Below are 13,222 nucleotides of genomic sequence, written 5' to 3'. Positions count from 1 at the left end.
GCCAGAGATTCTGACTGCCCTGGTGGGCTGCCATGTCAAATCTGACCAGCCTCTCTCCGATAGACCTTTTAACTAGTTCACAGAGAGTTAATCCACATAATGGGGGATGGTGCGTACACACCTGGGAACACTGGAGATACTCTCAGGCTGACCGAGAGCTGACCGGTCATAAAACTGAGACTAAGTGCAGCAGCACATTCCTTAAAGGAGATAACAGACGTCAGGGTTGGTGATAAACGTCAACAGGCAGACAGGTTAATTACAAGTTTATTACCAGCATTAGCAAAGATAATGGAGAGAATAATTTTCAATCAAATACAAAAATACTTTGAAGGTAACAAACTTAATACTGTGTATCAACATGCTTATAGACCTGGCCATTCCACATGCACCGCTTTAAACACAAATGACAGATAGGGAAGGGCGAAACTAGATAATAGGAAGTTAGTGGGTGCAGTACTACTCGATTTTAGTTCTGCTTTTGAATGTCATTGACCATTCTTTGTTGGTACACAAGCTGGAACAATATGGTTTCATTTGGAAACGCTGAAGTGGTTAGAAAGTTACCTGACAAATCGAAGTCAAACTGTTTTTTTAATGGAAGTCTCTCAAGATGAAAAAAAGTCACCTGTGGAGTACCTCAGGGGTAGTTGTTTGGGACCACTTTTATTTTCTATTTTTACAAATGACCTACCATTAGTGTTAGAAAAAGCTAAAATTGTAATGTATGCAGATGACTCAACAATATATTATGCAGCATCAACTACAAGAGAGTTAACAAATGTTATGAATAAAGATCTACTACTGATATCAGAGTGGGTCATAAATAATAAGTTGGTACTTAATGCGGGAAAAACAAAATCGTTATTAATAGGATCAAATCATCATTAAAAGGTGAACCAAAATTGCAACTACATTTAAACCATATTGAAATTGAACAGATCAAGGAGACACAATTGCTAGGTATAACCCTGGATCATAAATTATCTTGGTCTAAACAAATTGATAATGTTGTATGTAAAATGGGAAGGGGTGTGTCACTTGTAAAAAGAATTGTAAAATATTTGCCTATGGATGTCAGTAGACAAGTTTTGGATGCTTTGGTTCTGTCGCAGCTTGATTATTGTTTGGTTATATGGTCTAGTGCTGCTGAAAAAGATTTAAACAAACTACAAGTAGCACAAAATAAGGCAGCACGATGTGCACTGCAGTGCTCCTACAGAACCAGAGTCACTGAAATGCTGGAGACACTGAAATGGTTAACTGTCAGACAGAGGTCAACTTATATTTTATTGAATTTGTCAGAAATATTACAGTGACTCACTCACCAGATATATTATCACAAAGATTTATAGCGCAATATGCACAACATAACTATCAAACACGACGACAATAGAAGGAAGGTTTGTATTACCCAAATCTAAATCAAATATGGGACAGAAAACAGTACAGAGTCATGATCAGCTGGAACTCTGCACCGGTTCACATCATTCAGGAAAATTCTCAAGTACATTTCAAAAGGTTGCTAAAAAATTATTTAAGTATTACAAAGTAAATTTGAACTGTGCCTGTGGCTATGTATGCATATATTATTATGTACACGTATTTGTATTTACTTTTGTAGAATAGCCAATAGCCAATGCTCATGCTAGTGCTAATGGGGATCCTAATAAAGACATAAAGACATAAAGGTTAAATATCTAGAAGTAAAGACAGAAATATTCCCTCACAAAGGTGACCAACCACATTCTCCTCTGCTGACTGGTTCCCTCTCAATTCTCATTCTCCTTGACCTAACATTTGACACGATCAACCATTCCATCCTCATCAACCGCCTCCAGTCTTCCATTGGCATTACCGGTACTGCCCTCTCCTGGTTTAAATCCCATCTCTCTGGCAGACATCAATTCATCTCCATTAACAACTCCAAATCCCCCGTCAATCATGGCGTCCCTCAGGGTTCTGTACTTGGTCCCCTTCTGTTCATCATCTACATCCTCCCAATTGGACAAATCCTCCGTCAACACCAACTCCAGTTCAACTGTTATGCTGATGACACACAGCTCTACCTCTCAACAAATATACTTCTCCAACCACACACTCCCAGCTCAGCCTCACTGACATACAAATTTGGATGCAAAACAATTTTCTAAAACGTAACTGACAAATCGGAACTTATAATCATTGGCCCAAACTCACTTACCCGCTCAACCCAAGATGTTTCTCTGACCATCGATGGCTCCATCGTCAACGCCTCCACTCACATCCGTAACCTTGGCATCATCCTCGACCCCACCCTCACTTTCCTCCCTCACGTCAACCAGGTCACAAAAAAACGCTTTCTTCCATTTAAAGAACATCGCCCGCATCAGACCCTCCCTCTCATCGACCGCTGCTGAAACTGATCCATGCCTTCATAACATCCGACCGGATTACTGCAACTTTTGGATCACCTGCATTCACACTAAAAAAACTTCAACATGTCCAAAACTCAGCTGCCCGCTTGCTCACCGCCACCCGACGCTCCGACCACATCACCCCTCTCCTCCATGACCTCCACTGGCTCCCCATCAAACACCCGCATTGACCTAAAGAATTACTTTTCACTTTCAAAAGCCCTCAACAACCTTGCCCCCCCCCCTACCTCTGTGACCCTCATCCAACGACACACACCCCCATCGCCTCAGGTCTGCTGAAGCTAACCTACTGCAGCCCATCAGGACAAAGCTCCGGACCTGGGGTGACAGGGCCTTCGCAGCCCCCCCCCCCACACTCTGGAACCCCCTCCCCAGCCACGTCAGATCCGCCAACACTCTCACCTCATTCAAACAATCCCTCAAAACTCACATTTTCACTCTTGCCTTCAACTCTAATCCACTAACCCCTCGCCCTTATTCCTCCTAGCTCTACTTTTGTTATTTTGTTGCTTGTAAGCGCTTTGAGCACCAGGAAAAGCGCTTTATAAATGTAATGTATTGTTTTATAGACTTTTCTTAACCAGATTACACTCTGTCTTTTCCCTTCTCAACAGACCAAATTCACTGATTTATATATTTGTAAAACTGTTATTACTTGAGAAATAGTATCCTTTGTTTACATTTTGTAAGTAGCAGGCTGTCATAAAGTACACTGACTTCCATTCTGTATATTTATATTGTATATTCACGATACTATTCAAGATGCTCAATTAGATATATATCCTTCACTGTTTATATGTACATGAGCTGGGACTAAAACATTTGCCAAATTGGGAGTCAATAAAGGATATCTTATTTTAATATCATGTATCTTTCATATAACATTACCACCTTTGACCACCAGATGTCGCTAAATATCCAAAATCGTATCTTAATGTTTTTTTTCAGCATTATTCATATTTAAATAATACAAAGAGTGCCAGAAATGTGTTATTTTAGTCCTGTAAATGACTTCATTGAATTCTTACTTTTAGCCTTTCATTTCTTTTCTTTTTTAAATCATAACGTTTTGAGGTTTTTTTGCCAAATTATTCAGAGTCTTAGACCGAAATGCTACCGTTAAGTACAGAAGGTTTTTTTGTATATAAATTGTGCTTTCTGCCCTCCTGCTTTAACTAACTTGGTTTTCTTGTCCATTGTCTGTATATATTAACATCAAATGAGTCGAATAGAGTATATGATAGTACAATATCCCTATTGACCACCAGATGTCACTAAATTCCCCAAATTCTGACTGGTTTTTTCTTCTCAGCATTATTCTGATAAAATAATAAAAACATACAACAAGCATGTCAGAAAAGCTTTTTATTTGTTACACAACATTTAAGGTTTATCCAGTTAAGGCAAGCGTTCCTCTTTCCATGTACAAGTATAAAAATGTTGAAGTATACTGAAGGCAAAGTGATGACAGCAGCACTTGCAGATAGAGGCCTTATTATTGTTGTGTAAGCCAAGCACATTTGGTTTTTGTCTTAACTGATCAATTCTGTGGATTTCTTTCACATTAAGAGTGTGTTTTCCAGATTTCGTGACGCTTGAGTCATATCTTTCAAATAGTGGTCAAGTATTTTTTCCGAAAATAAATCTATTATCTATGGAAGCTTTCCCTTTTTCCAAACCTACATGAGAATAGCCTTATGACTTGGAGTGGTTGTTTTAAGTTAACTTGGGTCAAAGGCTCCTCCTGCATTAGTAAACAAACCGTGATGATACAAATCTGGTTGAAAATCTGCTTTTTCTGTCCTCAAATAGTAGACGGGCCAAATAAATCCTGGATTTAGTTTCCTATTAATGAAAACACTGACACACACACACACTCCCTTCAGCTCTTCACCACGGCTGGACCTCCTTATCGGAGACGAACCTCCCGTGGGGGTCCGTGGCCCCGGCCGGCAGCAGGGCGAGGAACACCGGGGTCACGGCCCCCTCCTCGGGGGATTTGGGGGCTGTGGGGCCCGCCATGTCGGTGCGGACCCAGCCGGGGCAGCAGGCGTTCACCAGGATCTGAGGAGAAAGGAGAATTCAAAAGGCTTTAAAGGAGGCATTGACACAAGGAAATATATTGTATTATTAAAGAGGTTTAATAAGAGTAAACTGACGTTGCAGTGCAGCCATAGCAAATTCATTTCCCTCAAATTAAACCAAAACAGAAAAGTCCTAAGCGTTCACCAAGATGTGAGGAAAAATTATAATCATAGCAACAAAGATTAGATCAGAGGCAGTCCCCGGCAACAGATCAAAGTTTTTGAGATGCAAAGACACTCGTCTTCTTGTTTGATTAAATATATACAAGTTGTATTTCTGAGATTACCCCGTCATGAGGTCTCTCCTTCGTCAGGCGACGAGCGTGGATCATGGACAGGACCTGAACACAGATGTTTTTTGTATTGTTAAAGATAACCACATTGATTTTGTTTGTCTGAATATCTCCTGCTGAAATTACCAAACTTCACTTCAGGACACGACTGACCTGCTCCGACTTGTCAAATTCTCCACGTATAGTTTTAATGACTTCTACTTGTGCAAGCCCGCGTTACAACATATTCTTAAATCCTGAATGTCTTAAATCCAGAAATGATAAAACGGACAAGTCAAATCAAGCAATCTGATTGGTTCTTAGCCGTGATTTAATGAGCGTATATCACAGGTAGAATTGTAGTTACTTTTCACAAGTCAGTATCCCTCCGCGTCTGAGAAAAGCTACAACCGTTATATTACGTACGGGGTGCAGCGGGGAGAAGAGGGGGAGGAAAAGAGATCTCCGTCCTCCTGTTTTATTCTTATATGATTATATAGAGTCGTTATTAATTTGTTTTAAAGCTCAATAAATAACAAAGAAGACCTTTGACCGCCACTTTTCCAATTGTGTCCGGGAGATTTAAACTTCAACGGACATGTTGACCACTAAGCGGAGCACCACTTCTGTGACGTAGAAAATAATTCAAATCTGGACCAGTCTGTATCAGATCCGTCGCAGCCCCGTTTTCAGAGATTTGGGTACGGAGGAAAAGAGAGGGTTGGGTTTTCTGACACTTGGTGAGTTCCCTGGAACACCGGGGACACATGTTCAAATATAAAAGACATACAAAAGTGTATTTTGCATGATAGGTCCCCTTTAAGATGGAAACATTTAAAGTTAACTTCGACCTCCGGGGTGGTCTTACTATGGAGGAGTGGATTGAGCAGTGCCTATCTCCAGAAAGCGCCTAAAGGACGACATGCAGAGCTACGTGAAGAGCAGGCAGACCAACTGGAAAAGTACCATCAAAAGCGTTCTGATGCGGGTCTTGAAACAAAGCAGAGACATGATGACCGTTAGTGGCCACAGGTACGAAAGCTCTCTCCAGAGCTGCTGGAAGCCCAATCTCGGGGACCGGAGAAAGTGGAGCAATATTCTCACCACGCCAAGCAACAGCCCCTAGAACAACCTCAACAAGTAACCACGGAAACCATGCTACTGATGCGGGACAGGTTTTCAGTGGCTGCACAATAAACGGCAGCATACACATGAATGTAACGGCAATAATTTGCTTTGCGTCGGGCCGAACCACGCCCCTTAGCTGTGATATAATGACCATGTCCCACGGCCTGTCGTGAGCTATTGCTTACATATAGCATTAGAGAAGCATTCCTCAAAAATCTGATGCCTGAGTTTAGCCGATAAGAGTAATATGAAATACAATGTGTTTTTTGTGTGAACTCCTACCTGTCCTGTTCTCAAAGTGTGGTCCGTGAGTAAACTGGTAAATGTTCACATTTGAAATAAATAAATGATGAATAAAAGTGTTTCTCAAATTGTTTAAACATGACTAGTATCGGTGGCAACACAGAGACGCAATCAATGAGTGCGTAAACAATGCTAAATAAATGGAACAGTGTAAATAATTAACTTGTGTTGAAGTCATGTTAACCTACATGTGTTACCAGAGGGTGCATCTTATATTACAAAGGATTGCTTATAGATAGGTAGACTGATGATTGGTCGCACCGTGAGTCCCGTTTTGGACGTCCCGTACGCCGTGTTGGCCCAGCCTCCCTTCTCGTGCTCGCCCTTTTTGGCCAGATCCACAAACTGCTCCATCAGTCCGGTCAGCTCCTCCTCTGAGATGTCATCGCTACGGAAACGCTGCTGCAGGTCGGCGCTGCACTTGTTCAACGTGCGAGCGCCGACGAAGCTGGAGACGTTCACCACACGACCTGAAACACACAGTCACACACCATGTATACATCACCTCAGGGGACATTACATTGACTTGCAATGCATCTCCATTAATTTATCGTTACTGTCCTATAACATAATCTTCCTGTGCCAGAATAATGCACTTGAACGCATCAAAGCTTTGTGATTGGCCGGCGTCACCCCATGTGACGGGGCGTGGCCGGTGGGCAGTGGGCACTAGTTCGCTGATGTTGTCCGTGGCAACAGGAGTGACAGTCCGCACACACACAAGACCACAATTATGGCAGAAGCAAAAAAGCCCAAAATATCATTTCACTCCGAGTGGGAGGATGATTATTTTGTATCTATTCCAATTCAAAGTCCATCTGTCTCGTCTGCAATGCGAGCGTGGCTTTATCGAAGAAGGGTAATTTAGGAGCGGCATTTCAAAACAGTGCACAAACGCTACGAGACGGAATTCCCTCCTATTCTGCCCTACGCTCCCAAAAGGGGAGGGGCCTGAGAGGACAGCTAAAGGGGAGGGGCCTGAGAGGACAGCTAAAGGGGAGGGGCCTGAAGGACAGCTAAAGGGGAGGGGCCTGAGAGGACAGCTAAAGGGGAGGGGCCTGAGAGGACAGCTAAAGGGGAGGGGCCTGAGAGGACAGCTAAAGGGGAGGGGCCTGAAGGACAGCTAAATGCACAGCAGTCCATTTCCACCAGGCCCAACAACAAGAGCAAGGCTGCTCCAGAGCATCTCATCGTGTCAGTCACGTTCTTGAGAAACACATGAAGTCTTTCAAAGACGGCGAAGTTGTGAAAGAAGCTTTCCTGGAGGCTGCCGACGCGTAATAAAAATAACAGAAGCATTTCAACAGGTTTTTGATATAATAAAAACTCAAGTTATACCGTTATTAATCAGCTGTAGTTTTAGTTTGTTTGAACATTATTTATTGTACAAAATGGTATAAGAATGCAAACTTAAATTGATTATAGTCTATTATCAATTCAGGTTAAGAAACTAGTGTTGCTTGCATCCTATTTTAAAGGCATTTCTTTTTATACTCTAATAAAATGCAACAAAAAAGGGTTTGATTTATTAATTTGTCTTTTATTGCACGTTGGCAGCAGATTCCTGAGCAGCTTCAGATCTGAGTTGTCTTATTAGTAAGCCTCATTTATACTTTTGAGCAACACTATTTTTTATAATGGCAAAGAAAGGGTTCAGAGTCTTTTCTTTTTCTCTGTGTCATATGTGGCAGCACTGTTCAATGTTTCTTGAAGACATTACCCACTGTAGTGACGTGTGCATAAACTCCAACTCCGTATCACACAGCACTGTTGTGTAACTTCAGTTAAATACTTGTGTAGATTAGAAAGAGGTAAGATAAAGGATCTGCAGTATTTGGTATTAATCGTACAAAGGTCAGTTTTATACAAGTAGAAGTGTGTATTCACCTGGCAGTAATTGCTACGCCTCTATTCGGACTGGTAGATCTCGGCAGACTGGCAACTTTAAAAGTAGCTCTCAGTTCAGGCCCCCCTGTTGTAGTGCCATGCTCCTCAGCCGAAGCAGAACCACGTTTTAGTGCCTTAAGAAGGCTTGAGACATGGCTCCGCTCCTCCATGAGTCAACGTCGTCTGAACAATGTGGGTGTCTGCCACATCCACCAAGACAAACTTGATCAAGTTGACAGAGAAGAGATTTGCCAGCTCGTTCTCTCTGCAAATGATACAAGACGGCATGTTTTTGGGGCCTTCATTTAGTCAGAGCAGTCGTTCCCAGAGTTAGGGTCAAAATGGGTCGCGTACCTGTTTGTATGAGGTCGCCAACTGGCAGAGTTTTGTAATGTTCTTTTTACAATTAAATACATTTCATAAACATTTAAAATTCATGTTTTGTTGTGTTCTTTATCCGTAGTTTTTAAATGTTGATGTGATGGCAATTCGTGATGTATTTTTTAAGGACCCACCTGGGGAAACACCAAATGTCTCTTTTGGGTCTCGGGCTGAAAGAATTTGGAAACCTCTGGTCCAATCCGATTGATCATTTGATAACATTAGATAAATGCATTTAACAGAAATTGCAACTGTAGGCAAGAGATGCTCGAGTTTATTGTTATACGTCTTTCTGCATCACATCAGTTTGCTCTTTGCTCTGTGTCTCCTGTTCAGAGCCAGTAAAGCTGTCCTCCTGCAGCTGGTGTCCCTGGTTCCTGAGAGGGACACAGTGGGACGGGCCCTAACCCTCTGCAAAGCCCTGGAGGGAGAGCTGGACCTCAGTCACAGCTCACTGGATCAGAGGGCCTGTGCAGCCTTGGCCCTGATGCTGGACTCCTCTGAAGAGCTGACAGAGCTGGACCTCAGTCACTGTCAGCTCACTGACCAGCTGCTGCTCACACTCAGCGCACAGCTGCACAAAGTACAAGTCCTCGAGTGAGTGGCAAAGGTGTTCATGTGGAAAATAGGTTTTAGTGGAGGTACTCATTAGTTTGGGGTGTGAATCTCTCCGTCTGATCATTTGATTCAGGGCTTTGTTGACTGACACCTGTTCAGTCTGAAGATACGCTGTGATCAGAACTCAGGCAGTCATACGGCGGTGTCAGAAAAGTGACATAACTAATGGAGACAAGTGAACATAATGTTAGTTTGGACTGTACCTATACTGCCCAGCCGATGTATTACATGACTAAAAGTTCCTCTGTTTGTGTTACAGTCTGAGCCACAACAACATCACGGATGCTTCGACTGACCTCTTACTCCAACTGGTCTCCAGCAACCCCTCCATTCGCACTGTGCAGTGAGAACACCATAAATACTGCACCATTTGTACTCGTAGGCTAACAGAGGAATCATTCATCATTATAAAACTGCTATTCAACGTATTGTTCTGACTGATGTCTGTGCTCTGCTTTTGGATTTTTCTAGACTTTGCAGAAACAAAATTGTGGAGATGACATCCTTTGTGAAAGACAAGAAGTTTGAAATATGGTGACCCTCCGTCAGTGTGGGTGGAATCTGCCATTCAGGGAATAACTGATCTACCTCTAACGATCTTTACATACTGACTGTGTGTATGATGGGATCCGTTTACATTAGGGATGTGCATTTCCATCACTGAGGCCGATGGGATGCGCATCTCGATACGTTGCCAACGATACGATACATTAACGATACATTTGAAACACCAGGCGATGCGATACGATTCACCCCCATGGATGTATAATAAGGACTGGATACAGCGTGGGGCGGGGCCTCATTCATTCCTATGAGAGTTGCTCATTGGCGCATGGATGACAACATGGTCCAACTTTTGAGAGAGTGAAACGTCACAGATTACCCAGCAGGCCTGAGAAGTAAGGCAAGGCAAGGCAAGTTTATTTATATAGCGCCTTTCAACACAAGGCAATTCAAAGTGCTTTACAAAAAATGAAAGACATTCAGAAAATGGCATTTAAAATCAGTCATTAAAAAGAAAAGCTATTAAAATAAACATTAAAAGAAAAAGTACATGGATAAATTTACAGTGCAGTTTAAGATATGAAAAGTTCAATTAAAAGCAGCGACAAAAAGAAAAGTCTTCTTGCTGGATTTAAAAGTAGTAAGAGTTGCAGCGGACCTGCAGGTTTCTGGGAGTTTGTTCCAGATATTTGGAGCATAATAACTGAACGCTGCTTCTCCGTGTTTAGTTCTGACTCTGGGGACAGAAAGCTGACCAGTCCCTGAAGACCTGAGAGATCGGGATGGTTCATAGTTTAGCAGGAGGTCAGACATGTATTTTGGGCCTAAACCATTCAGTGCTTTATAAACCAGCAGCAGTATTTAGAAATCTATTCTTTGACACACAGGAAGCCAGTGTAAAGACTTCAGAGCAGGAGTGATGTGGTCCACTTTCTTAGTGTTAGTGAGGACTCGAGCAGCGGCGTTCTGAATCAGCTGCAGCTTCCTAATAGATGTGTTAGTGAGACCTGTGAAGACACCATTGCAGTAGTCGAGTCTACTGAAGATAAAGGCATGGACAAGTTTTTCCAATCCTGCTGTGACATTAGTCTTTTAATCCTAGATATATTCTTTAGGTGATAGTAGGCTGATTTAGTAACTGTTTTAATGTGACTGTTGAACTCAGGTCAGAGTCCATGACTACACCTAGATCTGGCTTTATCTGTTGGTTTGAACATTGCAGACTGAAGCTCAGCGCTAACTTTTATACGTTCTGCCTTGGCTCCAAAAAACCATTACCTCAGTTTTATCTTTGTTTAATCGGAGAAAGTTCTGACACATCCAGTCATTGATTTGTTCAATGCACTTACTCAGTGTTTGAATTGGAGCATAGTCTCCTGGTGAAATTGTTACGTAGATTTGTGTGTCATCTGCATAGCTATGGTAACTTATTTTGTTGTTCTTCATTATCTGAGCCAGTGGTAGCATGTAGACGTTAAAGAGAAGAGGCCCCAAGATGGAGCCTTAAAAGTATGGAAGTCAGCTCATGTCCTGCCACTACTAAAAGGAGGGGAGGCCACCTTATTAAACAATTATAGACCCATCTCTAAATTGTCAGTTCTGGCTAAGGTTCTTGAACACCTAGTGAGTGAACAAGTAAAGGAGTTTTTATGTACAAATGACATCCTGTCTAAACATCAGTCAGGCTTCAGAAAGCAGCACAGCACCATCACTGCCACGATGAAAGTGGTGAATGATATTACGAGTATTTTAGATAATAAGCAGAGTTGTGCAGCTCTGTTTATTGACCTTTCCAAAGCGTTTGACACCGTTGATCATCGCATTTTAAAGCAGAGGCTACTCAGTATTGGCATATCCAGCCATGCAGTGGGTGGTTTGTGAACTACCTCTCTGAAAGGTCCCAATGTGTTCACTTTGATGGGCTGTCTTCTGAGTGGTTAAACATCACTAATGGTGTACCACAAGGTTCTGTTTTAGGACCACTTTTATTCTCTATCTATATTAATAGTTTAGGTGAAAATGTCGAAGGAGCAACCTTACATTTGTATGCGGATGATACCGTGATGTATTGTGCAGGTCCCTCCAATTAACGAGGCTGTTGTTAAATTACAGGCTGTTTTTAACATTATTCAGACTCAGCTCTCTGAATTAAAGCTTCTTTTAAATGTGGATAAAACCAAGGTAATGCTCTTTTCTAAAGCTAAAATTACACCGGAGACTGCTTTGGATATTGGAACTACGCAAGGAACACAACTTGAAGTTGTTGCCTGTTACAAATACCTGGGTATCTGGCTTGATGATTATCTCTCTTTTAAATTTCATGTAAATAACCTGCTAAAAAAGCTGAGGGTTAGGCTAGGGTTCTTTTACAGAAATAAGTCCTGTTTCTCGCTTGAGGCCAGGAAGAGGCTCTGTGACCTTTGACCTGTGCTGGACTCTGGTGATTTTTTATCTATGAATGCACCTGCCGATTACCTGAGCAAGTTAGATGCTGCGTATCACAGCGCTCTGAGATTTTTGACAAATTGTAAAGCACTCACATCACTGTACCCTGTATGCCAAGGCGGTCTGCCATCACTCACTGCACGGAGGCTCAGTCACTGGTACTTTTTCATTTACAAAGCCATGTTGGATAAACTACCATCTTATATCTGCTCCCTGATCTCTCGGCGAATTGAAAGTACGTATTGCCTGAAATCGCATGCTGTGGTTTTATTAAATGTGCCACGTGCTAGGACTGTCTCAGGGAAGAAAGCTTTTAGATGTGCCGCTCCTCTAACTTGGAACAGTCTGCACAAAGAATGGAACATTACCAAGCTGGTACCACTACGTGTTTTTAAAGCTCGGTTGGATGCTGCTCACTCAGATGCTGTTGGTACCTGTTCATGTGGTTAGATATGTAAATTGTAATCCCTGTACATTTTGCTGTATGATGTTCTTTTGTTGTTCTGTTTTTATGTGTTTACGTCTTCTTGTGGAACCGACTGCTGCAGGTCTCCCCTGAAGAAAGATCATTGATCTCAATGGGACTTTACCTGGATCAATAAAGGTTTTGAATTGAAATTATTGGTTTAACTACTGACAGTATATTTTTAACACATTTTAAAATGACCATCTTGAACAGCTACAACGTTAAAATACTTCTAGGCAGATTGTGGAGGATAATGGGAGAAAGAATAGAGGGAGACGGAAACCCCCATCTGAATAACGGCCACTTCTTGCACAATGTACATTTCCATGTGATGCTCACAATAGGTCAATGAACAGTAGGCAGTAGCTCTGTCTGTGTGCCTTCTTAATCGTTTGTTTTGGTCCCTCACTTCCGCTTCGCTTCTCATGCGCTGATTCGCTAAGCTGAACAGCCAATCAGAGAGATTTCTTTGGCCGACTGTCATGTTGAATCGGCCGCGGGAGGTGTGAAAATGTGCCATAAAGAGACGACGGTGCGGGACACACCAACCTGAGTAGGGCGCCGCGAATGCCCGACTTCCTCTGACGGCCTCTGACTCCCAAAATTGGGTTGGTGTGTCAGGTGCGTTAGCCTTCATTCCACTGACTCCCGCAAAATCACTGATTGTCAACAGAAACTTCGCCACTCACCCCGATCACCTGCCATGATGTGTGCTTT

At 42.3% G+C, this 13,222-nt stretch overlaps 2 protein-coding genes across 2 annotated transcripts in view; one reads left to right on the top strand and one right to left on the bottom strand.

The window, feature by feature from the left end:
• Window positions 1-10,563, top strand: part of LOC117443307 (uncharacterized) — a 39,576-nt gene extending 29,013 nt beyond the window's left edge. Inside the window, exons 16-18 of the mRNA XM_034079277.2 lie at window positions 8,809-9,069; window positions 9,350-9,433; window positions 9,562-10,563. Coding sequence (XP_033935168.1) covers window positions 8,809-9,069; window positions 9,350-9,433; window positions 9,562-9,628 — 412 coding nt within the window. The 3' untranslated portion in view covers window positions 9,629-10,563. The remainder of the gene's footprint in view (window positions 1-8,808; window positions 9,070-9,349; window positions 9,434-9,561) is intronic.
• Window positions 3,700-8,379, bottom strand: LOC139433528 (carbonyl reductase [NADPH] 1-like). The gene is made up of 4 exons (XM_071202574.1): window positions 8,244-8,379; window positions 6,466-6,674; window positions 4,789-4,842; window positions 3,700-4,481 (listed from the first exon to the last, which is right to left on the bottom strand). Exons 1-4 carry the CDS (start codon window positions 8,377-8,379, stop codon window positions 4,308-4,310), a joined length of 573 nt encoding a protein of 190 aa, XP_071058675.1. The 3' UTR covers window positions 3,700-4,307.
• Window positions 10,564-13,222: the final 2,659 nt, after the last annotated feature.

This window comes from Pseudochaenichthys georgianus, unplaced genomic scaffold, assembly GCF_902827115.2.
Source record: "Pseudochaenichthys georgianus unplaced genomic scaffold, fPseGeo1.2 scaffold_581_arrow_ctg1, whole genome shotgun sequence".
NCBI classification, from domain to species: domain Eukaryota; kingdom Metazoa; phylum Chordata; class Actinopteri; order Perciformes; family Channichthyidae; genus Pseudochaenichthys; species Pseudochaenichthys georgianus.
This window is presented reverse-complemented; position numbering and strand designations above follow the sequence as displayed.